The 27,338-nt window shown below is 38.9% G+C and overlaps 2 protein-coding genes and 1 non-coding gene across 7 annotated transcripts in view; 2 read left to right on the top strand and 1 right to left on the bottom strand.

Annotated features, from left to right (window-relative positions):
* The window catches only part of LOC144038035 (retinol dehydrogenase 13-like), a 42,542-nt gene extending 26,685 nt beyond the window's left edge, over window positions 1-15,857 (bottom strand). Inside the window, exon 1 of one of the 2 annotated variants that reach the window (XM_077550092.1) lies at window positions 15,671-15,857. The gene's annotated coding sequence lies outside the window, so the exon portion shown is untranslated. Of the gene's footprint in view, window positions 1-1,292; window positions 1,551-15,670 lie in introns of those variants that run through there. The other variant, XM_077550093.1, reaches the window with a different exon arrangement.
* Window positions 52-26,105, top strand: LOC144038033 (uncharacterized). Of its 4 annotated transcripts, none has more exons than XM_077550087.1 (15): window positions 52-312; window positions 411-860; window positions 3,308-3,456; window positions 17,681-18,217; window positions 19,054-19,349; window positions 19,456-19,636; window positions 21,056-21,195; window positions 21,362-21,927; window positions 21,990-22,263; window positions 23,592-23,784; window positions 24,367-24,551; window positions 24,970-25,065; window positions 25,220-25,375; window positions 25,660-25,753; window positions 25,857-26,105. In XM_077550087.1, the coding sequence occupies exons 4-15, from the start codon at window positions 17,691-17,693 to the stop codon at window positions 25,918-25,920; spliced, it is 2,772 nt and encodes a 923-aa protein (XP_077406213.1). In that variant the 5' UTR covers window positions 52-312; window positions 411-860; window positions 3,308-3,456; window positions 17,681-17,690; the 3' UTR covers window positions 25,921-26,105. The 4 variants fall into 4 exon arrangements, with proteins under 4 accessions (XP_077406213.1, XP_077406212.1, XP_077406214.1 ...); XM_077550086.1 differs by having other exon boundaries at window positions 52-520; window positions 785-860; window positions 3,312-3,456; XM_077550088.1 differs by lacking the exons at window positions 52-312; window positions 411-860; window positions 3,308-3,456 and adding an exon at window positions 16,735-16,880 and having other exon boundaries at window positions 19,459-19,636.
* trnas-gcu (transfer RNA serine (anticodon GCU)) lies at window positions 24,029-24,110 on the top strand. Its single transcript has one exon. It is a non-coding gene; the product is annotated as a tRNA-Ser (tRNA).
* Window positions 26,106-27,338: the final 1,233 nt, after the last annotated feature.

Below are 27,338 nucleotides of genomic sequence, written 5' to 3'. Positions count from 1 at the left end.
TTGCTTTGGTGTCCAGACTTTCTTTCACATGATCCCCTCCTTTCCAATTCTCCTCCTCCCGTCCAATTAACTTGCCTGTAGATAGGAGGTTATCTGCCGCCCCGTCCAACACAAACCGAGTTCAAAGGCGCTCTGAATACAGAATGCGGCGGGAAAATGAGCGCGCTTATCGTCTTCCACGCCGCGCAATGATCTTGTTGTGACACGCTGGAGACCTTGGCTGGAGTTGTTTATGAGTTTGGACAGCGATTCGCGAGTGTGGGAGACGTTCTGACGAAAGCTAATCAGTTCAGACAGCAGGAGATAGGAAAGGTCAGCCATGACATGCAGGATTATGAGGAGAGAAAGTGCTCTTTCTCTGCTCTGTGTTATTGCAATCTTTTTTTTTTTTAAATCCCGTTTTTTATTAGATGGATATCCTTTGACTTGTGCCTCTGGGACCAAGCAGCAAAGGGTGTCCTTGTTTCGACTTTGGTGAAGGATTTAGAGCACAGGAGCAGCTAATCAAAGGCTAAATAAAGTAAGGGTGGCCATAAAGTGCTTAAATCTTTACGTAATATTTTATTATACTGTTGTTGTGTATTTTTTTTAAATGTTATTACTAATGTTTTTCCCCTCATCTTTCTCGCTTACATATTTAATATGATCAAATAATTTTCAAATCAACTTATGATTGATATGTCTTCCTTGTAATTGGTCAAATGTTTAGATTTATTAAAAACATGCAGTTGTGTCCCTCAACAATCACTTCACACCTTTTGCGAAAACCTTTATCCATCTGAAGAAAAAGGGAAAAGGGTGGGGAGTGAGCTACGTGGCTACGTGAAATAGCATCACCAAGCTAATTTCTGTGACTTAAGGTAAGCCGTCTTTCCTATATTTACTTTTTCATGTTTTCAACCATAATGGAGTGTGTAATTCAAAGTTATTCAGAAAATGACAAACACAGTATTAATATCAATGCTTTTCTTTTCTTTTTTACTGTGTGTTCGTTCTTGACCAGTTAGCATAGCAGCTAACCCTGCTCTAGAGCAAAACATTAACATTAGCACTGTTTTGCAACCCTGTTACTGTAATTAGAAAATACTAACATTGAAATAGTATTGAAATGACCTGGAACTCCAAGTGTAAAAGCTTCTTCTTCTTCTTCTTTTTTTTTTTTTTAATATGTGAGTATCTGTAACAAGCTAGCTCCAAACACAGCAAAATGTATGATACAAGTAAAACACCTCATGAAAAGTGTACTCTTGGTGGCTGATCTTGGAAATTCAAATTATATGATGGTTTGTTACCTGCTTGTGTCCAAGTTGCCAAGGGAATCTTTAAGAAGGCACAAGAGTATAGATGGGGGGAAAAAAGAGGTCAGTTTGTTTATTTTCAATGTGCTCTTTAAGGGTACTTGTTAGTCTGTATCAGTCTGTCCATACAGACTAAACTTGTTTGTAAGTTTTATTGGTATTAAGGTTAGATAAAGTAAATAGCAGAAAAACTATACGTCCTTCTCAATCGTACTTGAAATGTAGCGCAGCTAGCTAAAACATTCTAGACATTTTAATTCAAACGTAGCATCACAGTTTTACTGGCTTTCTAAGGTTCTTTTTCTAGATCGCCCAGCTCTTTTTTCTTTCTTTGTTTATCTCTTTGTCTTTGTGTCCTTGAAAGTCTTGCCTTGTTTTATAATCTGTTTTTTAAATGATATTAATCTTTTTCCGGCCGCTAAAAAAATTTTAATAAAGAAAAATAGCGCTGTATCATAATAAAAGAGAATGTCAAGGAATAAAATGATTTCATAAAATGTCATTGGAGCAGAAATTCTCGCACACAAACACACACTTTAGGTGTGGTTCATGGTAATAGTTAGTCTAAATATATTTGTCCATTTAAAAATCAAATGTGGCCCTTAAAGCACAAAACATTGCCTATCCTTGCTGTAGCTTATCTGGTAGATATCTATTAACCTCTGAGACCCCGTCATAGCGCCAATAAATGTGAAAAGACATACTTTTAAGTAAAAAAAAAAATACAAGTGTATCCCCCCACCTCAGTGTCCTCACTATAAAGCTACTGTGAATAATATTTTGTATCCCCCAATGTATTTTCTGCACAACATCTCTAGGCGTGACGCTGTAGAAATCCAGCTGAAATCCAGCTGTCAAGGGACGTTTCTTTCCTTTCTGTCAGATCCACATCGGGTGAATCCGTGTCGGATCACAGCTGGAGAAGTGAGCTTGGGGAACAGAGAGGGAAAAGAATGTCTGGCTGGAGAGTGAGGAAAAGAGAAGGGGGCGTACGCAATATGGGACAAATGTGTTTATAATGTTAGAAACATGCAGGACGTGTTCCCCCGCGATATCGTAAACTTCAACTGCTTCCTTTTGGGAGAACTGTGCGAGTGACAGTGCGAGCAGGTGGCGTGTGTTTGAGCCCGGAGTGTCAATAATTTGCGTGAGCACCATTATTTACCAGCACTATTTTTTGTTTTAACCCTAGAGAACCCAAGAACCTTTTTTTCTTTGGAAAATTATGAATTATACATTAAATGACTGCTAGTTCACTGAACACCAAAATATATGTTTTTTCAATTTTAACCCTTTTTTTAACTAGCTCAGAGTTGCTAATTTATCAAAAAAAAAATATAAAACATACTCCTAGGCATTCTGCAACATGATATGAAATAGATTAACAAAAAAAAACACAATTTTACCATCTGATGGTTTGCTGAGAAGATGGTTTTGTTTGGATTGATTTCCAGCTCAACAAAACAGCATGTTGCCAGCCATCTTGTCACCACCACTCTGGCTCATGTAAGTGCAATATTCATCCACTAGATGGCCCCATGCAGGGGTCAGAAGTGGCACTCTGGACTTTTGAAGTTAAATTTGTAAAAAAAATAAAAAATAAATAAAAAGGTCTTTGTTATTTGAGTAGCAGAATTTATAGGGGCCAAATTCGACCCTGTGGGTTCTCCAGGGTTTTAATATCCGGAGAGAGTTCTTGGCCATGAGGTGCCATATTGAACTTCCTGTCACCAGTATGAGAGTGTGACAGTGATAACACCAAATTTAACCCACCTGCTCCCCACTCACATCCGAGAAGTTGTACTAATAATAAGTCAGATGGCATTGCGGATAGAAAATGGATAATTAGGCCTAATTTGAATGTTTTTGCCTAACTCTGTCTATGGTATTAGAAACATGCAGAAACGATTTGATAGTTTCAAAAAAACGGCTTTTTAGGTCATTTCAATCCAGAGCTCCAACAGGGAAAAACATCTAATACTCTGTGGTGCAACTTCTTTTTGTCAAAGCCAGACATAAACTCTCAGACAGTGTGTGTGGTGCTCGGACGGCGTTGCCATAGCAACCGAGTGTAGAAGAGGACACCGACGTTGTTTTGGGAAACAACACGGCATCGTCAGAATGAGGATGTGAATCAGAATCAACCTTTATTGGCCAAGTATGTTGAAACACACACGAAATTTGTCACCGGATAATTGATTGATTTTATTTCAAGTGTCTGTATGTGTATATGTGTCTATAAATTATAATCCTGTGTGCCGTATGTTATCTTGTAATAATGTAGATATATGTTTCTTACCCTTCTATACAGTAAGCAAAAGTGTCACCCAGCTATTTATTTTTAGAAATGTTTACGGTGTTACGCTGTTGCATTTTCTAATCAACACCCGCACACTGCCGATAGTATCTTTTGATTGGATTTATTTCCTTAAGGGAAAAGGCCAACCTGCCTCAGCTTGGAAGGCAGGATAGATTCATCATGCTGAAACGCAGCATTATGGATCACAACCCCAAACTATTTTCTCTCCTCGCCTGTGCAGTAAATATCTCAAAGCCCTCGGAGTTGTGGTAAAACAATAGCTTTGTCGGCTTGTCATTACCAGCTTGTAAAATCGCAAAGACTTCGGGGATGCTGCTCACGCGAGGCTCACAATCCGTTATTTTCAATTATGTGCTAATGAGCGCGCTAATGAGTTGGGGCAAGGAGAGGGTAAGCGTGGCTGCGACAGTCGCATGATGGCCAAATGATTCATGTCCACCTTTAGAACTGATAGCAGGAAGTGAAGTTTGCCAGGTGTGTCTATAGTAATTATAGAAGTCATATTTGTCTTGACTATATATTAGGGGTGTCATTTTGAGTTCATTTAAAGTTCCTTTAATGCCACCATTTTTTAAATATTAATAACCGCCCCTTACTTGGAAAGGCGGAATTGGGGGAATTCCAGTCGCAATGCGGCAGACACGTCCATGTCAAAGTTTAGTAGCAATAAATGTAATAATAATGCATATATTTGTGGAGACTGGGGTCAATTTTACAATTTTAAAAATGGGCAGAATTTCACAAATTACTTCATGTTAAAAATTAGATAGCTCATAATATGAAAAGAAAAATGCACTGAGCCGTCATCAACGTCTTACAAATGCAATTATGCCATCTAGTGGCAGAAAAATGACCACAACACAAATCCATATCACACTTGTTTTTTTTTACAGTGCAGCACATTTTTTTAATATTAACTCAATTAAATTAATTATTATGAAATTACTGTATCAACGACTAAGAGATGCTGCCATACCATAACATTTTTTTTTAACTTTTATGTTAACAAGAGTATGAAAACTTTAATAAAAATTTATTGTACATGTTATTGGTAACAGATATAAATAAAATTTGAGGGGGGGCGGGGGGGGGGGGTCGTCACACACTCTGCAGGGTTTCATCGACTCATTAATTAAAACATATTCCAAGCATCGGGTGTAAACACTCACTCCGTGTTACCGTAGTCAATTCAATTCAATTCATCGACACGCTCCGAAACAAGATACAGCTTTTAATGAAGCAAACGGGAATCCTACTGAGAGAGAGAGAAAGTGAAAGCAATCCACGCTTGTTAAGGATATCACATAGTGAGGGGTGGGAGAAAAACATTAGATGCCCCCCCCGTGACCTCAGTGGATTCAAATGCAACACTGCCTGGTTGATTATTTTCTATTAATACAACTTGTCAGTGTGTTTCTCTCAAAGGGAAAGAAAGCGCTGTTGAATTAATAACAAAAAAAAAGTCCAAGGTGACACAAGACAAATCTCTGCTTGCAAATGACTTGGCAACAAGTCAAGAGTGCACAAAGTCATTTCCAAGAAGAGGCTTTAAAAGTTGATGTGATCAAAATGAGGAGTTTGTAGGAAAAAGAGAAACCCAACACTTCCTAGAATTAGACTTTACCATGAAATATATTTATTTATATTCTTTAGAAATTATTTTACATATTTGTGTTACTCATTATACTTCACTCAAATAAACTTTTATAATCTTTTTTTTTTTTTTTCAAAATCTCATTTTTGAATGACCAATCTGTTTTTTTCTGAGAAGTGAAATGAGAACGTAATCCGCAAAAGTATGCCCCGCATAAAATCACAATACAGTCGATTTCAGGTTCTAGCGTTTGTGAGCTTGATACACAACACACGCTGCACTTGATTAAATTTGGTCACGTTATATAAGCTCTTCCTCAAACCGGAATTGCTTACCCCATTAAATTAAAATGCAAGAGAGAAAAAAGGCCGTTTAAATTTTAATTGTTTTCTAAGTGCTTTGGCTTGTCGGCCTGACCTCGCTGAGCCGTGAGGAAGTTGGTCCAAATCAAAACTGCACGCTCTGCTTTAAACACTTGCAAGTTAGCTCAAGTTGGAAAAGTTTTGAAGGTTAAAAAAAGTTTCTGAGCTGCCTTCCTAATAGCCAATCAAGTACGCCATGTCGTTAATATTACTTCAGCTCAGTGAGTCAGTTGTGAAACTCTTCTTCGTATATGTCTCTATGTCTTCATTATACTGCCCCCAGTGGCCATGGTGTGCATATCAACAGTGTCCATTATCATACAATTTGGATTCGTGACTTACCTGAATTTTCCAAAGCGCATTTGGAAAATTGGCGATTTGGTTTCCCCCTACCCCATTCGACTTTTTTCTCCCTTTCTCTGCATCACTTCAATTTGAAACACTCGATGTAGTAAATTGCCATTTGCCTTTGTGCAAACATTCATTCATCAATCTGTCCCTCTCTCGCTCCCTCCCCCTCGTCATCTGTCTCACGCCGCCACCTCCCTTCCACACTCACACATTTCCCGTTTTGTCTCTTTTCATTTCTCTCTCCTCTTCCTGCTCCCCCCCCCCCCCCCCCGCCCTCCCCATTAGAACCTCACTGCACCTTCTCTACACCCCAAGGACGACACCCCACCACCACTCCCACCTCTCCTTAACGCATCTGCGTCATTCATGCCGTGGAACTACGTCAGAGGCACTTAATATGCATCCCGGGGGGGTCAACAGAGAGGAGAATGTGAAGCATGTGGGGAAGAAATTGGAACAAATGGGGATTTAGATGAACACAATGGCACCAAAACTTGCATCTCTTGATTACGTAAACACTGGTAATTAGAAAAAAAATGCAGATATGTGAAACGATTTGCATGCATCTATATTTAGATCAGGGGTGGGCAAAGAGTGGCCTGGGGTCCACATACATTCCACGTTCTTTAATTATTAGAGTTCTATAATATTTGTTGTGTTAATGTCACAGTTTTCTTCCTAAACTCTCTCATACTGTGCATTGTTATTTTTATCCGTCTTCCATTTTTAAATGTCATGCCACGTCCTTTACTAAAAAGCGGTGATTTCGCGAGGAAGTGCCATCTGTCCTTGGCGCCATTCTGCAGCTTTGGCGCAGATTCTGGCGTAAGTTACTATAAATATCATCGGGACATATGTGATGGAAATACGACAGGGCTGTACGTCTGGACAGATTGGAGCGTATGACATAATGCTGACATGTCTCCTCATGTTGTCGAGAACTTTGTGGCCGCAAGTTGGGATGCTTACATGCAGCTCGAAGTACGGTTTAGACAGTGGTGGCATCTTAATTTGACTTTAGTTGGTAAAAGTTTATTTTTTTACATTCAAATATTCTCTTTTTGAAAATTCAGTGTAAAGAAAATCAGCATCTTAAAAAAAAAGTGTAAAAAAAAAAATTAACACCTCAAAACATTCCAATTTTCATTCAGTGTGAAAAAAATAATCTAAACAAGTAGACATCAAGAATTCAATGCAAAATTAATTAAAAACGTTAAAAAAATAAGTACTAAAAAAAACAATGTAAAAAATGGAAACATCTGAAATTTATTTTTTTTAATCTGACATAAAATTACTAAATATATTTATGAAAATGCAACATGTAAAAAAAATCTGAGGAAAAAAATTCCCTTTAAAAAATTAACATCTCAAGAATCTAGTGTAAAAAAAATCACTTCAAAAGAAATTCAGTATTTAAAAAAAAAATATCCAAAAATGTATTGTAAATGCAGGAAAAAAATAGATTTAAAAAAAAAAGCAAAATTCAACTAAGTGTAAAAAATATATATATATTAAATGTAAGGAAAAAAATCTGTTTTTAAAAAAATCCCATGAAATTTTGTGTGAAAAAAATAGAAATTTAAGAAAATCATCTTAAATAAATAAAACAACTAAAAAATTGTCATTTCAAACTCCCACCCTTCCTTCCCTCAGAATTGGCGTTTTATCCTTCCTTTCTTGCTTCCTTCCTTCCATTAACTAAACATGTCTGCTTTTTTCTTCCCTTCCAATTCCGATTTGTTTTTGTTCCTTTCCCTCCGGACCTCCAAACTTCCTTCCTTCCGAGTTGCTTTTCACTCTTGCATCCTTCCTTTGCTGAAACCTCCTTTTTCTACATTTCTTCCTTTCTTTTCTCCTTCCATCTTTCTTTCCTTGATGCCTTCCTTCCCTCAGACCCCTTTTTCTTCATGCATCCCTCTTTTCAGCCTTTCCTCATTCATTCCCTGCTCCCTCCTTTCCGGATGAATGAATCAAACACGTCAGAAGGACCTTGGCAAAGGCCTGCGCACTATCGAGTGTGCGTAATTCAAAACGTGTTTGGTGTTCTTTTTTTGGGGTCGGGGGGGTCCGTGAGCTGACGGGAACACGCTGTTTTCACTGTAGGTAACGTCATTATTAGTTTCCATTGTGGGAATACCTTTAAATATTAATTAAATTAATTAGGGAAAAGGTTGCACTAGTGCAAGGGTGGGCAAACTTTGAGCTCAAGGGATCATGTGATTTGTAGATCAACAAATTGATGAATTCAACAAATATTTCAGGGCACTTGATAATGTAAAATATTGTTAGGAGGGCTAGATTAAAGAACACAGTCAGCTCACCCTGCTCTTAATTCCATTCTAATTACAATGACGCGCCCATGCAGAAAAGATCTCAGGTCAACACATGATGTGAACGCGCTTCCTCCAAGGGGAGATATTAAAGGTGAGGAAGATGACTTGTGGCAGTGTGACCCAAGATTTTGTTCTTATGTCAAATGCTAAGAGAGATAAGAAATGGGGAAAATGCATGATACTCACGCATGTCTCGGTTTTTAGTTAGCGTATTGCCCCCGGGCAGAGATACATGTGAGCAAGTCGCTGTGAAATAAAAGGCTGTTTTTTTTTTGTTGCTGGTGCTGTGCGGCTTCCTCTGCTTTTACATAAGTGCAAGTGACAAGACCATTTTCGCCAGAATACCTCAAAGCGCTATGTTCTTGTCCTCCCTTGAATTTTTTCATGTAATGTTGTAGTATTCCAGTAGCATTTTTTTTAATGCTGTGCATAGTAAAAAAGCATGATGGAAGAAAATGTACATTGAGTAATCACGAAAAAAAATTGAGATGTGAAATACTTCCCGTTGTTGACATTTTAATATTTCATTTTATATTTTAACTGTTTTGAATTTAGTTACAGTTTTGAAGATGTAGATATAACTATGTTAACTCAATATAGCTTGATGAGTAATGCTTTTGTCCTCTTAGTTATCTGTTCTCTTTTCCCAGAAATGAGAAAGTTAATAAGTTTCTTTTATTTATCTAAGAAGTCTAGTTTCTGTTCGTTAGAAATCCGGTTTTTGAAAGTTCAAGGACGATCTAGTATACTAGGAGAATGTAATCTGATTTTGTACTTGGGAGGAGGGGAGAGGCGTTTTCTAATAAAAAATCCCGTGTCTGAGAGAGAGGACACACATTTGGACAGAAACATGGCTTGGTGAAATTCCTTTGTGTCATCAGAAGCTTCTGATTAAAAAACCTTGCAAGGACCCTCTTCACGAGATCTCAACTCTGATTTATTTGAACACGCAAAAGATTACAAAAACAGCTAATCTAACACCGTTTTCATTCTTCTTCTTTAGCCCAATTTAGCGTCAAATAAAATAGTGTGCTGCCATCTAGTAGTCAACAGTGGAATTACATCTAAAATAAATGTAAGGCAGAACAAAAGTGAGAATAAACTGTACCAAAAAAGAAAGAAAAAAAATCTGCATATAAACCAAGAACTATTAAAAGGGAAAGTTTAGATTATAAATTACTAGTCTATACAAAGAAATCTAATGAGAACATGAGGATTTTTGCATGAAATGTCACTGCTCTAGTTTGTGTTCCAAATTATGATCCAGCAAATACAATTTATTTAGCTGTGACTCGATGCGACTGTATAACCCACTTTCCACCATTTTCCCAGTTAAATATGGGTGCAAAAAAAAAGTGGACCAGAATTTTCCCTTGAGCCTCCACGCGTCGACAGCAATGAGATTTATTACTTAGAATGCAGTATGGGGAAGTGCCTACACTGACCTTCAATAGGCACAAACAATGAGGGGAGAAGAAAGAAGTGACTTTTTTGGATGAGTGTCCACCCATGAGGGCAAAGTGCACAATATTATAGCCCACTTTTGATGGGAAAATGTACTGTTACTACTACCTCATCTACAAATAAGATGCATAATCAACAACATTTCCTTACATACAGATGATCACGTTTACCGTAAACCACAAATGACAAAACGTCTTATACAGCAGCATCATTCTGTTTTCATTCATTAGTTTTTTTCCCACCGCGTCTCTAACTGTGGATTGCAAATGTGACATCAGCCATCAGTCTCACGGAGTCCACTTGATTGAAGTGGATCGTGCAGATGTCAAATCAATAGCTGATGAATGACAGTATGGCTTGTGACATGTCTCATACAGTCTAAGTGAGTGTTGATCTGCAGCCAAGGAACCCAAATGGAGCACTACTGCTTTTCTCATATGTACATATTTTGGGAAATTAGCAGACTTCACTCAATTGCTCCAATTTTTGTATTTTTATTTATATGAATTATGTACGGTGTCCAAAGTGACTACTACCGCTTTTACTACTACTCCCACTATTACTACTACTACTACCATTACTACCCCCATTACCACTACTACAACTACTACTACCATTACTACTACCACTATTACTACTACTAGTACTAGTACGGCTTCTACTTCTTTTACTACCATTACTACCGCCACTACTACCACAATTGCCACTGCAACTATTGCTACTACTCTAACTACAATTACTACCACTACTACTATTACTACAGCTATTAATTATTCTGCTATGACTACCACTACTCCCACTGCTATTACCAGTACTACTACCATTACTTACATTACTGCTGCTACTACTACTACTACTACTACCATTACGAGAACTACTAAAACTACCACTGACTATTACTACTGCTAATACAGTACCATCAGCACTACCATTACTACCTCCATTACTACCATAGTTGCTACAGCTCCCACCGCTACCATTTCAACTACTACTTCTTACACTACTGTTAGTGCTATTCCCACCATTACTTCCACCACTACTACTACTGCCGTTACCAACAGCACTACTACCATTACTACCATTCCTACTACTACCATTACTACCACCACTTCTAGTATGAACCCCTTTTACCAAGACTTATGTGGACATTACTATCACTACTATGATTACCACCACTACCATAATTACGATTAGCATTACTACTGTACCACCATCATAACTAGGGGTGTGCCCAAAAATCGATTCTCATAAGAATCGCGATTCTCATTTAGTACAATTCAGAATCAATTTTAAATGACCCAAAATGGATTTTATTTAAAGGATTTTATACTGTCTTGTCTTTGTGTGTGCCTTTATTTGGAGCGCTGTTCATGTTGTACCCGGTTTGGCCACTGAGGGGCAGTGTGGTTCCACGCGGTCTAATACACTGTTAAGTTGTAGCCACATTAGAGAGTAGAAGGAAAAAGTCACGATCAAGTTATTCCAATAAAAGTTGTTGTTTTTCAGCGTCCAGTGATAAAAGTGCCGCAAGTAGAGCGCTAGTTAGCATTAGCGAGTCAGACTGGAGAAGATCATTCCAATTCCTTGCACATCTATAAATTGAAGCAAAAATCATTGTCTATCAAATCATTCTTAATCGAAAATCGATTCTGAATCGAATCGCAGACCCAAAAATCTGAATCGAATCGAATCATGAGACATTCAAAGATTCCCACCCTTAATCATAGCCATTACTGCCACTACTGTCAGCCCCCCACCTCTAAACTCCACTGCACACGCCTTTTCGAGATTTTTCTTTGGTGGTGTGGCATGAGATGTTTCCAATGCAAAAATGTTCTTTGGGCTCAATATAGGTTGGCAATCACTGAGATACATAGCGCAGGTGTACTGAATGAAATATCCATCAACTATCATCCCACATGAGTACGGCCCCCCTGTATTGTTTGCTTGATGTTATGACTTGTTGACACAAGTCAATGCAATGAGCCGCCGTCGCTTCTTGTTTGTTCTCTCCGCAGCCACTCGAGTCGCCCCGCATCATCTCACTCACATTCCCTCAGAGTCGCCGCATGAAGAGATGCTAACAGATGGTTAGTGTGCGTACGTACAGCCCATATGTAGGTCAGGTGCGGCGCCGGGCGCTGGTTGCCATGGCAACTGAGATTCAAACAAGACCGCAATCTTCGCCACTCCCGGAGGGACGGACTTGCGGACACCTCTTATCCTCCCTCCCTCGTTGAAATAAATTCCCCAGATTATGTCAAATGCATCACATTAAAAGGGTGGAAATGAGTTCAGACTAGCGAGGGGATGATCAATAATCCAGCACACATCTGGTGTGTCGGAGCAACATCACAAGTCATGCATTTGCAATTAAAGCAAAAAACAAACAAGTGCATCCGGATTTTTACATCATTTGCCCCCTATTTTTTTTACATTACAAATGATTCAATTTGTCACTCAACATTCTTCATACAACAACCTATAGTGATAATGAAAATCTGTGAATAAATTGACTCCGGAATTGGTGATTGTATATACATGAAATTGCGCGCGATGGTCGTGGAGCACAAAAAACAAAAAAAACGGAGATCATAAAGCATCAACACATGCAGCATAAACACAATCTGATTTTCAGCAAATAATGAATGGGTTTAAAAGCATACGCATTCACAGACTTTGACAGCAATTACAACTAATGGACTTTTTTTTTTCTTTTATTATTTGCCATAATGCATCAAGCAATGATGCAATGAATGCCTTATTAAAATAGGACTTACAAATAAATCCCATTTTCCCACTTTTTGTCCAAACAAATCATATTTCATTTAACGTAAATTATTTAATTCTTTAAAATAATTTTTAAAAAAAAGTGTAACTCTGCACTTGAAAAATCTATGACAGAAAAGCAAAAAAATAAAAATAATACATCCAAACTAAATGCATGCAGCAAATATTACAGGACTCCTGATAAAGTAAATTAAAATGAAAAGTGAAGCACTTTCAATACTCTCCGCTTTGCATCATCTCTCGACATCTGTATCTGAGTGTGTACCAGCCTTTTATTGACATGCACGACCTTGGCGGCGGTGTCGGTGGGTAGTGTGTGGGAGGGGCTTCAGCGTGACACAAAGGGGGGCTCTCCTCGCTTGTCTTCCTTCATCACACACACATCACTATGGTGAGCGCACGTGAGTGGACGCGGTGAGCCGATGGTGCATGCGGAATGCTGATGAGGAAGGAAAAAAGAGAAGGAAAAAAAAAAAAGAAAGCCTCTGTAGCTGCAAGATGGAGCGCTAGGGGAGGCGTGAGAGAGAAAACAGAACCCCCCCGACCCCCCCACCCCTGCATGTGTGCACGGGACTCTCATCTAAAGGATTGTTGGCCTTTCTTATCACACCTAATTCCGTTTTTGTCATCGCAGTGCAGGCCCACTTTTAATGTCCGTCCAGGCTAATGAGGTGAAAAATTAACTGCAGGCTCTCCAGGGGAGCTTTTAGAGGCAAAAACATGAAATGTATTTTTTTTTTTTTTTGGGGTGGGGGGAGGGAGATTAAGCATTGTGTATTTATGTTCCACATAAAAGGGATTATTCAAAAGGCCAGTGATGATGAGAGACGCTTGATGTCTTTTCCAGGTCACAATCGAGCGAAGGGGATTGAATGAAGGCCAAACGGATTTGGTGTTAGAGACAACAATTCGTTGAATGCTATTAAGGGAAACGTTCCAAAGCAAGGATATGAATTACACTGTGCGGTAGCAACAATACATCCACCAGTGGATACATGCAAAATGTTCCCTTTTGAATGACACAACAAAGTGTCCAAATATTGCTCCTAAAGACTCCGCTATATGTCCCAATTTTCCTTTAAATTGCATCAAATTAATGGCAATTTTCTATTCTTCGAATCCCTTATTTGTAGTTCTTATCGTAAAACAGAGTACCTGGATGGCGGGATGTACAACTAACTGTGTTCAATTAACTCATTTACTGCCATTGACGGCTATAGACGTCAAAAATTCATTTTAACAATTTCTATTAGTTTAACATTTTTTTCCTGCTTTTGGTACCAAGAGTATGAAAACCTAGGAAGGAAATTATTGTACATTTAGAACAGATATAAAATCAAAAAAGTCATTTGAAAATATATATATATATTTAAAAAAAAATAAAAATAATTACAATTATTTTATTTTTTTAAGGAAGAGATTATTAAAAAATTAGGCGCGTCAGGCGAGTAAATTTTTTAATCCTAAATAATCGCATGACTTCACTAGTTAACTCACGATTAATCACAAATTGTATCTGTTCTAAATGTACAATAATTTTTTTCTAGGTTTTCATACTCTTGTTGACCAAAGGTTAAAAAAATATGTTAAACTAGTAGAAAAAGTTCAAATGAAATGTTGACGTCTATAGCCGTCAATGGCAGTGAATGAGTTCAACTGGCCCCGATTCCACACGGTGTACTTCAATTTGTGAGTACATTAAAATGAAATCATCATTTCAGCATTCAAATTTTTGTGACATTTTTGTTTGGTGGCGTGCTGTGAGATAATACAGTGTGCCTGGGCTCGATCAAAGTCGGAAAGCTCTGCTTCTAGTAAACACAACCAAGGACATGACTTACTGTACTGTCAAATCGAATGACATTATGACACATTAAAGGATGACACATTTTGCTGAGTCTGGGACTTTTCACTGCACTGCTATGCAGTTCCTATGAATATTTTTTTCCCCTCATGAAAAACAAACAAAAATGCTTTCATGAATTGGGCCCGGTCGTCCCTGTGCTGAAACAAGAAGGTTTTAATCTATATTAACTCATTCACTGCCATTGACGGCTATAGACGTCAAAAATTAATTTGAACTATTTCTATTAGTTTAACATTTTTTCCCTCTTTTGTTAACAAGAGTATAAAAACCCAGAGAGAGAAAATATTGTACAATTAGAACAGATATAAAAAAAAAGATTAATTGTGAGTTAAATATTGAAGTCATGTGATTAATTAAAATTAAAAATTATAATCGCCTGACGCCCCTAATTTTTAATAATATTTTCTTTTTTTTATTTAAAAAAAAAAGATTATTAAAAAAAAAATGTCTAGGTTTTCATACTCTTGTTAACAAAAGTGGGAAAAAAAGTTGAACTAATAAAAATAGTTAAAAATAATTTTTGACGTTTATAGGCGGCAATGGCAGTGAATGAGTTAAGAGGCCAAGAAACGTGACATATTGCAGTTGATATGATGAATGGCAGCGCTATAATCCAATTGTGTACGTGTTATGATGAATTGGCTGTCAGCTGCAATTTAGCACAGTCAAGCTTCTCATCCTCTTCCAAGGTTGGAACCAATTCTCAATGTACTGAATGATTGTAGCGGGTAGATGAGTCTATATTAAATCATCTTGTTAATTAATTTGGCTTGTGTTACGCCCTCTTCCAAATGCGGGAGACTGCACTGTACCCTATTCAATAATGGACTGGTCCACACTCACGTTCAAACCTTTGGACAATTTAGTTTTTGCACACGAATGTCAGAACCCAGATTCAGGCCCCTTGTAAGACAGACGTGCTGACATCGACTACTGTGCTACTCAACACACATTTAATTCCACAATAGATAAACCAGGATAGAAGAAATATTTTGCTAATAAAATAAAAATAAATAAAACATGCTGTTTTTCTTGTTGATTCTTTTGAGTATTTGCGCTAATAGCGACACCCTGTGGAATTTTGAGGTACTACTGCAGTTTAATGTTGAATCACTTTTTTTTATATTATTATGCCGCTCAAGACAGTGGATTCTAACTTTACAATTATTTATGACAGTTTGACACAAATGACACTAATTTGGCTGTAATTTTTTTTATTATTTTTTAAGAGTTCCAGAATATTAATAAAAAATAAATAAAAAATAGAGGAAGAATATTATTTTTGACTTACCGTTAATAGTGAACCTATTGACTAAAAGTGGGTTCAGGAGGATCGAGTCCGGGCTTCGGCCTTCCTGGGTGGAGTTTGCATGTTCTCCCCGTGCTTGCGTGGGTTTTCTCCGGGTACTCCGGTTTCCTCCCACATTCCAAAAACATGCATGGCAGGTTAATTGAACACTCCAAATTGTCCCTAGGTGTGAATGTGAGTGTGGTTGTTCGTCTCTGTGTGCCCTGCGATTGGCTGGCAACCAGTTCAGGGTGTACCCCGCCTACTGCCCGAAGCCAGCTGGGATAGGCTCCAGCACCCCCGCGACCCTAGTGAGGAAAAGCGGCCAAGAAAATGGATGGATGGATGGATGGGTTCAGGAGGCCCCCTACCGTCTGATTGAGGGTTTTATGGGTTGAACTTTAAAATTCTCAAACATAAGGAAAAGGGTAATAATGAATGTATTGTACAGTTAAACAATTTTGCATGTCATTTTTAACTGTGTCATTATGTGTATTAATAAATAATTGGTTGATTAATCTTAAACAGATTTATTAAAGATAATAAAATCCAATGTCAATGAATTATTTGTTAAACTATTGCGTTGCTTATTTATCTATGTTATTAAATAATGTTTAGTTCATTATAACAAAACCTAATTTTAAAAATACTTTTTTTTTTTTAATGAGCAACTTCTCACTTACATTGAATCTATTTATTTCGTTTTTTTAAAGTAAATATTTGGTTAATTAACGAGCTTAACTAAACTAACAATAAATATATTTATTATAAATAATAAAATATAATTGCCATATGAAAAGCAATATTACTTATTGGCTATACACATTTGACTTGTTTATTTATTTAATTATTTATTTATTTACTCACATTACAAATTCATTCCGAACAAAAATTTACTGTGAATGATAACATTTTAAAGTGTTGAAAAAAAAATAGTAGTAAAATCCTGGACATGGTATAAGGGGAGGAGGGAAATGGGGGGGGGGGGTCAAACGCATCATCATCATCATCATCATCATCATAGCCCCCCCTCGCCAGTCTGACAGCCCGCCCACTCCGAGGGGGAGAAAGTGCTGCTTTGTGAATGAAGGAAGGGAGCGGCGGAAGGGGCAGAAAGCAAACTTTTTCAAAAGAAGAACAAAACACACCGTTATCTTCCTGCACGTTTCGGCGTGAAGAAGTTTCCACGGAGCGACACGGGAACCCACGCTAAGTAAACCGCTTCTTTTTTTCCCCCCCCCACCCAGGAGTGTGTGTGTGTGTGTGTGGTTTAGGATGCAAAGATGCATGCACGGCTGCCGCGAACCGTGACCGGAATAAGTGTCGTGTAATGATCGGTCATTCCCATGCACGATTCGCAACTCCGTGGAGTCTTCTGAAGGCGCGTTACCGTCTTCCCACTCGGTCAACCCGATTGTACTCAATATGTTGTTCACGTTCATGCATGCAAACTTTCCGTTTCGCAACATGACGTGACTCACGCCAAAGACGTGCAATGCCGGGTGTCACAATTCCACGCACACACACACTCACACACACTCACACACACAGAGGACTCATTCATGGTGTTATGATGAGTGTCTCTCGTAGATATATTGACAGAAATTACTTTCTTTATGTTGTTTTTATGTAGTCTTCCATTTCAATTTAGATTAGATTAAAAAAAAAGCCACATAATAGTCCAGACAATGACATACCATTTGCTACTGTACCATCTGCACAACTCATGTCAATACAGGCCCATCCATTTTCTAAAATGCTTGTCCTAATTATATATCAAATGCACACTTTAGACAGCCAATGGCCGAGCACATATCGACAAACAATGGCCTGGATGCCATCCATGTGATTTTTTTAGAAACCAAAAGAAAATTGCCTTGTTCCACTTTTCAAGAGAGCTAATTCAGTCCAAGACTGAAGACTTTAGCTCTGGTTCTTCTTTCTGTAGCTTTGGTCTGTCCTGGGCTTTCTTCACTCACCATCCAATCCTATTTGCCAATTTTGTTCTTGCAGAAGCTGCTCCATGATGACGTTGCTTACTCTCCTGTGTCTGCTCCTGGCGGCGTTGGTTGGAGGCGAGCCCTGCCTCATCATCAGCGAGATCAACGCCGACAACCCCAAACTGGACACCAGCGAGTTTGTGGAGTTGTACCACACCAGCGGACAGCGGTCCTTGCTGGACGGATACACTCTGGTCTTCTATAACGGGAACGGAAACGTGGCTTATAAAGTGTTGGACCTGAAAGGCCACAGCACGGACGACAGGGGCTTCTTCCTGGTGGGTTCGAAGGACATGCTGCCCAAACCCGCCATCCCCCTGCCTCCCAACACGGTCCAGAACGGTCCGGATGACGCCGTCGTGCTCTACCATACGTCGGCGGCGCGTTACGTGGAGAAGATGAACGTCACCGCCATGGGTTTGGTGGACGCCGTTGTTTATACCACGCGCAAGACGGGCGGTGCCCAAGTTCTGGCAGAGATGCTCACCCCGGGGGAGTTGGCATTTGTGGAGGATGAAACAGCCCTGGAGGGGGACGAATCCATCGAGAGGTGCTAGATCAGGATTATTTTTTATTATTTTGACTTACAAGTGAAATTTGTTCATTGAACAAGCTTATAATAGTCCTCTACACCGTCAGAAAAAAATGTGCTAAATTTGTAGCTTTAAGGGTCCAATGGCTTGTCACTGAGGAAGTGTACCTCTGAAGAGCATCCAAAAAATACATAAACAACACTTTTGTTTTCTTCACAAGAACCGTCGACAGTTCGTTTTTTTCCCCACACAAAAGACAATGTATACATAAAGTTGTAAAGAGTAAATTTTACTAAGGCTTTATTCGGTCCAAGTCTAAACAGAGTAAACTATATACTTGGAGGAGAGTAAAATATTCAAAACAAACAAAAAAACTCAACAAGTGAGGAACAATCACAAAACCTACCTAAGCACTGACCCAATCCACTCCTACTCGGTGTCAATATATCGCAGGTGTCAGGTGGAATCCTCGTATATCTCCATTTTTTTGTCTCCTTCGGGACACATTAGCAATATATGTTTGTTAGCTAACAATAAGGCTAGCATAGCTCAAGTGGTAGAGTGGCTGTCTACTATGCTGAAGGTTGTGGGATCTTTTTTTTTTTCTGTCTGTAGTATTTCACCCTTTTCCAAGTGTAAAAGTTTACTCTATTTAGAGTGGGACCAAATATAGTCTTTTTAGAGCCAAATTTACTCTAGGAAATTTACTGTGTACAAGTTTACGTCAACAGTAAACATTGTTAGCTAATGTTAGCCTACCACCGCTAGTTAGCGGTCAAGGATCGACATGCACTTAAAATCACTTTTTTTTTTTAAACACAATAAAGTAAATGAAATCTATCTATCCATCTAGGTGTTTGTTGTCTGAAGATCGCTGGGGCTTGAGGGTGTCATCTCCCTCCCCGGGCCAGAGGAACAACTGTACGCCGGCCGCCGCGCCGCCGAGCATGCCCGTCATCACCGAGCTGAAGCTGGGCGGAGGTCAGGTGGACGGCGTCGTGGAGCTGACGTCGGCGTCCGAGGCCGGTCCTCTCGTGTTGGTGGTCTTGAGCGGGAGAACGGACAGAGTCAGCATCAGTTTGAACGTGGATGCCAACGCTTCTAGGAATGGACTCATCTCCATGATTGTAGACAAGAAGTATATGAAAGGTGAGTATGTGAAAGATTTTTTAGATTAGAAGTGTTAGCTTTATATTGTGTTATGGTGTAGCACTGACGTAAAAGAAATTAAAAGGTGGTCATGGTTTCTTTTCAGGAGATGCGTCTGGGGCGGTGGCCATATACAGCGGTTCGACTTCAGAGTTTCCTGTGGGCAGCCCGCTAAGTCAGATCGAGCCTCTGGACTCGTTTGTATTCGCCGGCCCCGGAGACAAGCCCAGTGCCAACCTCACGGAGACCCTCATTCCCGGGAGGCAGCCCTATCAGCTCAGCAACAGGCAAGGGGACGTGACTCACTAGAAACACAAACCTTGCTTATTTGAAGGTCTCGCAGAGGGGATTCGAATCAAAACAATTCAAGCCTATCATACACCATGAAAAATCCATACTGCATTCCGAGCATTTGCATTAGCTTGCAACGAGATTGTATTCATTTCATTCATTAAAGTGGTTTGTTAATTGATTAGTTGTGAAATATAAACTTTTACAAATTTGGAAAAACAACCAATTGTAATTTAACTAATAACTACAATAATAACATTTTAAAAAGTAATGAATTTTTTATTAAAAATAAGCTATTTCTATTCCGTTTTATTAATAAATAATCAGTTAATTTATTTATTGTAAATAATATTTTTTATAGTATCTGTTTTACACATATAGTCAACATTTTAAACCAATCAAATTGCTTAATTCAAATTCAATTAACTGAAAAAAAAAAAGTAAAATTTAGCAGTATTTATTGTGATTATTTGTGTTACCTTAATGTTAACATTTTTCTTAAGTAGGTCAATTTAATGTATTTATTCTTCTCATTAAATAATTTGTTGATTGTCCTATTGTAAATAATAAACAAAAGCTATTGGTAAAATAATTTTAAATACACATTTTTATTAAATACTTGGTTGAATCATTATAATTAAATTCATCCTAAGTAATACTATTTAAAAATTAGGACGAATTACTATTTCATTATTTAAATAAACTATTTTACATACACATTTTAACTTTTCTTTACATGGCCCATCTCTCCATTTTAATTATCCAATGTGGCCCTTGACCACAATTTTTGTTGTTGTTCTTCACCTCTGGAAGGTACAGAAAGTTTGTTTAGTGCATTCAGGGCCAGTGTAAAAACTAAATTACAAAAAGTTGCTTTTCAAAACTACTCTTGTTACTATTGCAACACAATTTTGGTGTCAATGGTCATCTCATGACCACTGTTCCTCTTCACAGAAGCGCGCCTTCCTTTATTTTCATCTGAAATACCCACTTAGTCATGCTGACTGCATCACGATGCTGCCATCGTTTTATGACACGCTCAAAATCAGCTTCTTCTTTTTCCATTTCAGCTAAATAAAGCGCACGTAAAGGATGAATCCCAAAAGTGTGTTTTTCTTTACCATTGGGCTTTTTCTTCTGTAAAGTAAAAATATGACAGGAAAAGCCTACGAGGACATCTGTAATTTATTTGCAGTTAATCAGATTTATTTTATTTTATTTTATTTTATTTTATTTTATTTTATTTTATTTTATTTTATTTTATTTTATTTTTTTATGGAGAGCTCAGATATATTTTATAACAACTTGGCATTTCAACAGGGGTGTGTAGACTTTTTTTTATACATATATAGATAGATAGATATGTTAATTGATTATGTACAATGAAACAAACATATGTCCTTTTCCTTTGTCAGTTTAAAAGAGGGAGGCTTCTACCTCAGCCGTTGTGGCATGGCCACATGGACCAGAGATCCCGGCGTCTTCTGGGAGGCCCCGCAAACCCCGGGGCAACCCAACCAGTGCCCCTGGCCAAAAATCTGCCCTCACACTATGGGTGAGTGCTGGGTCAACTTGTTGGTTATGCATATGTAAATAATTCACTGGGTAGAAGCATTGGCACAATTGGCTGTTGCAGTCCTAGATGGATGGCGCAAGGGGGCATATTTATGAGCCATACGTCTTTAACATCCCTAAATAAATGCACTCTACTGTTGAGGTAGTTCCAGGAGAAGGTGCGGATATGTCCCCGCACCTGCCATCTTGGGGGAACGGTGACTTCCTGATCAACGAGCTGAACACGGACACCCCCGGCGTAGCTGAGGACGGCGAGTACGTGGAGCTGTGGCACCCGTCCGGACGCCGCGTGTCCCTGCAGGGCATCTGGATTCTACTTTTTAGCGCACACAACAACAAACCCTACAGAGAGATCAGCCTCAGCGGGCACTTCACCACCGCCAAGGGTTACTTCCTGCTGGGCAGCGACAGGCTGGTGCCTGCGCCTTCTCTCCGCCTGCCTCCCAACACCATCCAGAACGGACCGGACGCCGTGGCGCTGTACCGCAGCCCTTTCGGACCGCCTTCGTCGCAGCAAAGGGGGATCCCCACCAAAGGGCTCCTGGATGCTGTGGTGTACCGCAAGATGGGATCGGATAAGGAGGCGCAGGGGCTGAGTAAGGCCTTGACACCTGGACAGATTCCTCTACTGGAGGATCCGGAGGTTCTGCCCGGTGACGAGGCGCTCAGCCGCTGCAGAGGCCTTTACCCCTATGACCTGTCTGCATTTTCAGTAAGTACACTAGAAAAATCAGCATTGAATAAAAAAATAATAATTTCTATATATCAACTCAGGTAGCTCCGCCAACTCCGCTGAGGGAGAACAGCTGTCCCCGGCCTCCTCCGGCTCCGGAGGGCGTGGTCATCAATGAGGTGGCGAGTGGCCACTGGACCAATCACAGCCAGCAGAGGTACTTCGTGGAGCTGCACGGCCCCCCGCTGACCCAGCTGCTCGGTCTGGTGCTGGTCGTGTTTGACCAGGAACACAGCGGCAGGGCCGTTGCGCTTCCTCTGACCGGATCTATCGACCAGGACGGCTTTTACATGGTTGGGAATGTCACTGGAGCGGGTGAGCACAGATGGTAGAATAGAGAATTTACACTCTAAAAATAGTTGGGTCAAAAGTAACCCAATTATGGATCAAAAATTTTATGGGTCAGTTTGACCCAAATCAAGGATCTGACCATTTTTTATGGGTTGATTTACACTAAAAAAAAAAAATTCTTGACTCAAAGTTGGGCCAAATAGACCCAAGTAGAGGATCGGTCCATTTTTGACCCATAGTTGAGTTATTTTTGACCCAACTGTTTTTAGAGATGACATGACACAGGGGGGGGGGAAATTTGCACAAAATTTTAATTTCTGCCAGCAAAGTAGGTATAATGTGCGCACAAAATATAAATGAAAAATATTAATCCTGCTGTTTTGTTGTGGGTCAAAATTGACCCACTTGTAAGTTTAAGAACAAATGTTAGCTTTGCCCCATCATACCTGCCACCAACAGACAATTTAAAAAAACTGAGATATTTGCAAGGAACATTGAGAATACTGTATACAGTACTGGGTCATACTGACCCAACATTCACATCAACAGTCTTTAAGAAATGGTAAATTTTGACGAATGCACGATAGAAACGGTTAATAATAAGCTATAACAATGTTTATTGTGTTGATTTGGGAATGTTAAACCTTTCGGGTCAAATTGACCCATAGTATTTTTATTATTATTTATTTTTTTTTGCATTTGACATCCATCCATCCATCCATCCATTTTCTTGACCGCTTTTCCTCACTAGGGTCGCGGGGGTGCTGGAGCCTATCCCAGCTGGCTTCGGGCAGTAGGCGGGGTACACCCTGAACTGGTTGCCAGCCAATCGCAGGGCACACAGAGACGAACAACCATACTCACAATCACACCTATTTTCAGTTAATTAAATGTTAATCAAAAATGTAACATTTGGATCATTAAACATAGCCTGGGTCAAATTGACCCGTTTTAACATTGAAATCTACAAATTAATTGTTGTTTTTTTTGCTAGGAAACTTCAAAATGGTTCATTTTGACACATTTTCAGTTAAATGTTTAGCCAAAGGCCTTTGAAACATTTAAACATACCCCGGGTCAAATTGACCCATTTTAAAATTGGTAGTTTTTCGCAATTCAAAAAAAAAAAAACTTTAGCAACAGACAATTAAAATGGTTCATTTTGACATATTTGCATTGAAAAAAAATCATAAGCTATAATTTATTATTAGGGCGCTTTTGGAACACTAATATAGTCTGGGTCAAACTGACCCATTTCAAAGTTAAAGAACGACAAATTTCATGATGAAACTTGTTAAAATGGTATGTTTAAAATATTTGCAATGAACGATTAATAATGTTTCTCTGCATAGATCAGACTTTCCCAGAAGGCAGTGACGTGCCGGCACGAGGAGCGGTCCTCCTGTGCTATGACCTGTTCAGCGTGTGCAGAGCTGCCACCGCACTGACCAACTCCAGTCGACGGGACGAGCTGATGTTCAGTGATGTCCAGCTGCTGCTCTCCTCCATGTCCACTAGAGGGAGCCGAGTCATTCCTGCTCTCAGGTGAGCACAGAAATCGTCTTGGCAACATCACACATTTAACGTAGAGACACTCCAATTTTTTACATTTTCTGCTTGCAATTTTTTTTTGTTGTGTTCAACAGAAATCTGTGTTCTCTATTTTTATTCTTGAACTATAGTACATTATTTCTCTACCAACTTGAAGTTGTTTTCTCCTTCGCACGTGATCACTTTACTTTCACTTGCTGAATCACTGGTTAAAAATAGCACACTTCAAGAGACACCAGACGAGGTGGCCGAGTGGTTAAGGCGATGGACTGCTAATCCATTGTGCTCTGCACGCGTGGGTTCGAATCCCATCCTCGTCGAAAGAATCTTTATATTGCAGTTAACGATTTTTTTTTTAACACATCAAAAATGTCCATGGACTTGTTGAACATTTTTTAATTTTTTGACATTTCATTAATAAATGTTTGTAAATCTACTATCTAATCTATAAATGTATTTTATTTTAAATATATTTATTTATATTATATATATATATTTATTTATATTTTTATTTATATTATATTTATATATATATATATTTTTTAAAAGTTTTTTTATTTTTTATTTTTATCTCAGGTCAGTCAAAAACGGCGCGGTCTCTCTTAGCCGCTGTGCATGCTGCGATGTGAGAAGCCCATCTTCCTGGACAACGTCTTCGCCGACGCCTCGAAGTGCCAACATCTGCCCCAGCTCGGCCTTCTCCAGCCACATCGACATTTGCCTCGGACCGCCATCCAGCGGCTGGCCGGATATATCAGGAGGTGAATGAAACCATGAAATAAAGTGAAGTGTCACCTGTAATCAAACAAGGAGTGTGATATTGTCACTGTTTGACGGTAATCTCGTGTCCTCATGTGGTCAGTTTCATATTTGTTTTTCAACAACTCTATACTATTAGTCAGTCCCCACTTGGGTGTGTTACTTTTATAAATTATTAACCAACCTGAATGGTTAAAAATGGCTTGCTCTCTTTATCGATGGCTCAACAAACATTGCTGTTTGCAAGCGTAAGTGTTCTGATAGCTCTGTAATGGCTTTTACCCGTCTTGACATAAATCCTCTATAATCATGCAGACAAAAGAGCTAGTGTTTTGATAGCTAGCTAGCTAGCTAGCTAGCTAGGTCGTTAGCATGGATTGATAATTGTAATATTACGTGATTTTTGTGGTATGTTTGCAGACTGCAGTGGTCTGATTCTGGGAAGGAGGATGGTACAAGTGGCCCACTATCTGGAGCAGAAGTGTCTCTGTGGAATATCCGCTTTATCGCTCCAAGGTACTGTCAAATGAACAGATTTACATTTAAGGAAAGATTGATGGCTTGACGGAAAAAATCAGCCAGATGAAATAATCTCAAAAAAAATAAAAAATAATCATGGTTACATTGGATGTGCTTCTCAACAAGCTTCATTATATTGTTCCTGTTCAAGGGGCCAATTTCTCATGTGTGTCTGGCTGGTTGCGAGTGTGGGGAAACATTCGGGCCTTCTCGGACCACCAGAGAGCACTCATCAACCAGACGTCCCCAGTGAAACAGCATGCAGATGATTGCTCCGCCCCCACCACTGACCGGCGCACCAGTACAGGTCAGTAAAGTCTTTTCCGGACGCTTCATTATTGTTGTAGTCACATGTGACAATTCTGTAATTTATAAGAGGGTGTGCGCACTTTTACAACCACCTTTATTTTTTCTTCCCAACTCAAAAATATATTTTTTAATACAGTTGTAAAGGTTATAGGTCACATTAATGGTGGGAAAACGTTATACATTACAAAATCCTGGCCTTTGGAGTGGGGTGTGTAGACTTTTCATTTTCACTGTACGGTACATATTAATGTTTTTTTGTTTTTTTTTTTGATTATGTCCTAGGGTCCAGCCTGGGTTTACAGATTGGTCTGGTAGTCGCGGTGCTCCTGCTACTCGCACTTGGGGTGGCTCTTGTCACGTACTTCTACAAAAGGAGGCATGTATTTTTATTTATATATTTAATATCTTATATTTCTTGTAGAAAAATGTGCATGGATGTTTTTTGTTTTTGTTTTTTTAAAGTCTGTTTCTGCTCTCAGGCGTCCTCTGGACTACGCCACCATGGAGTTGAGCGAGCACGGGGAGGGTCTCTCAGATCTATAGTCCAGGAATAATCCCAGGGTTGTCCTTATGTGACCGTGAGTGTTTGAAAAGGGATCGCTGATGAAAATGAGCTATTTTAGAACATATTTTTTTATAAAGAACATTGTTTGTGAACAGTGCTGGTTGCTACGTACTATGAAAGGGAAAGAGGTACTAAAGGGAGGGGGTGGGAATTTAATGGTAATACTTGAGAGAAATATTCATTGTTCTTTTTGTGGGGGGGGGGGGGGGGGAGGAATCCTTTTGGTTTATCTTTTAAGTAAATGACTTTCCTTTTTTTTTTTGAATTCTTACTTTGGGTAGTTTAGTGTACCCTTGGCTATTGGCAGGGGTTATAGGAAGCAAGGCCCGCCATAAAAAAAAAATTGTGAATTGTAGAAAATGTTTATAGTTGCTTATATTGATAGTTTAAACCAGTGTTGTCAAGCTCTTCTTTGTTGCAAGCCTTCAGAGGGCCACTTTATGACTGAAAACCGTATAGTAAATGTTTATGTACACAATTGCCCCTGCATTTCATTGCCTTTATAAATTTCTATATTTAATTTGAAATCTGAAGTCCTGGAAAACAGGAATGTTGCCTCCAATTTTAGCTATGGATGTTAGCTCCAACATTAGCTTCTAAAATTTCCTTTAACATTAGCGTCAACATTAGCTTCTAGCATTACTCGAACATTAGCTTCAACGTACCCCTAATGTTAGCTTGCTCTTTTTAGATTCTTTCAATGTTAGTGTCCGTAGTTAGCTTCCAACATTACCTCTAATTTTAGAGATAATGAAGACGAATGTTGGTTTCCAAAGTTAGCTTCCAACATTATCTCTAACTTTCGAGCTGATGGAGGCGCAAGTTAGCTTCAACATTAGCATTACAACATTGGAATTTTCAATCACGTTGCTGTTTGCTATCAGGCTAGCCTTCTGTTAACTGATGTAGCTTCTCCTATGCTAACATGGCGCTTTAGAAGGAGCAGGGCCTTTGGATGTTTTTATTTTTTTATTTAATTGAATGTAAGTTCTCTGCATTCCCTTCCTTGCATTCTTTCTTGGTGTAGTGCATCAAATATGATCAACCCTTATTGCTTATCTACTTCTTTTTTTTTTTATGTGAATGTGTTACAATTACCACTTTCTATGCTCTTAAAGTGACTTGTTTACATTTTTTGTCTTACGAGAAAAGGGACGCGAGCCTTGATATAGACAGTCATTTGTTTTATGAAGGATAATTATTTACTTATATGGGCAGCAGGGGGGGTCTATTTTATGTATGTTATATGTTGATAATGCCTCAGAAATGGTCATTGTGCCTTGTGTGTGTGTTTTTATTTTTTAGCTTGAACCTTCCTTTGCTAGATGAACAGCTGCAGTTTAAATGGAAATCTAAATGATGATTTTGTTTGTTGTTTTTTTAATTCTGTAAATTG

The sequence above is a fragment of the Vanacampus margaritifer genome, chromosome 18 (assembly GCF_051991255.1).
Source record: "Vanacampus margaritifer isolate UIUO_Vmar chromosome 18, RoL_Vmar_1.0, whole genome shotgun sequence".
Classification (NCBI taxonomy): Eukaryota; Metazoa; Chordata; class Actinopteri; order Syngnathiformes; family Syngnathidae; genus Vanacampus; species Vanacampus margaritifer.
The sequence above is the reverse complement of the archived record's forward strand: the minus strand, read 5'-3'. Positions and strand labels throughout refer to the sequence as shown.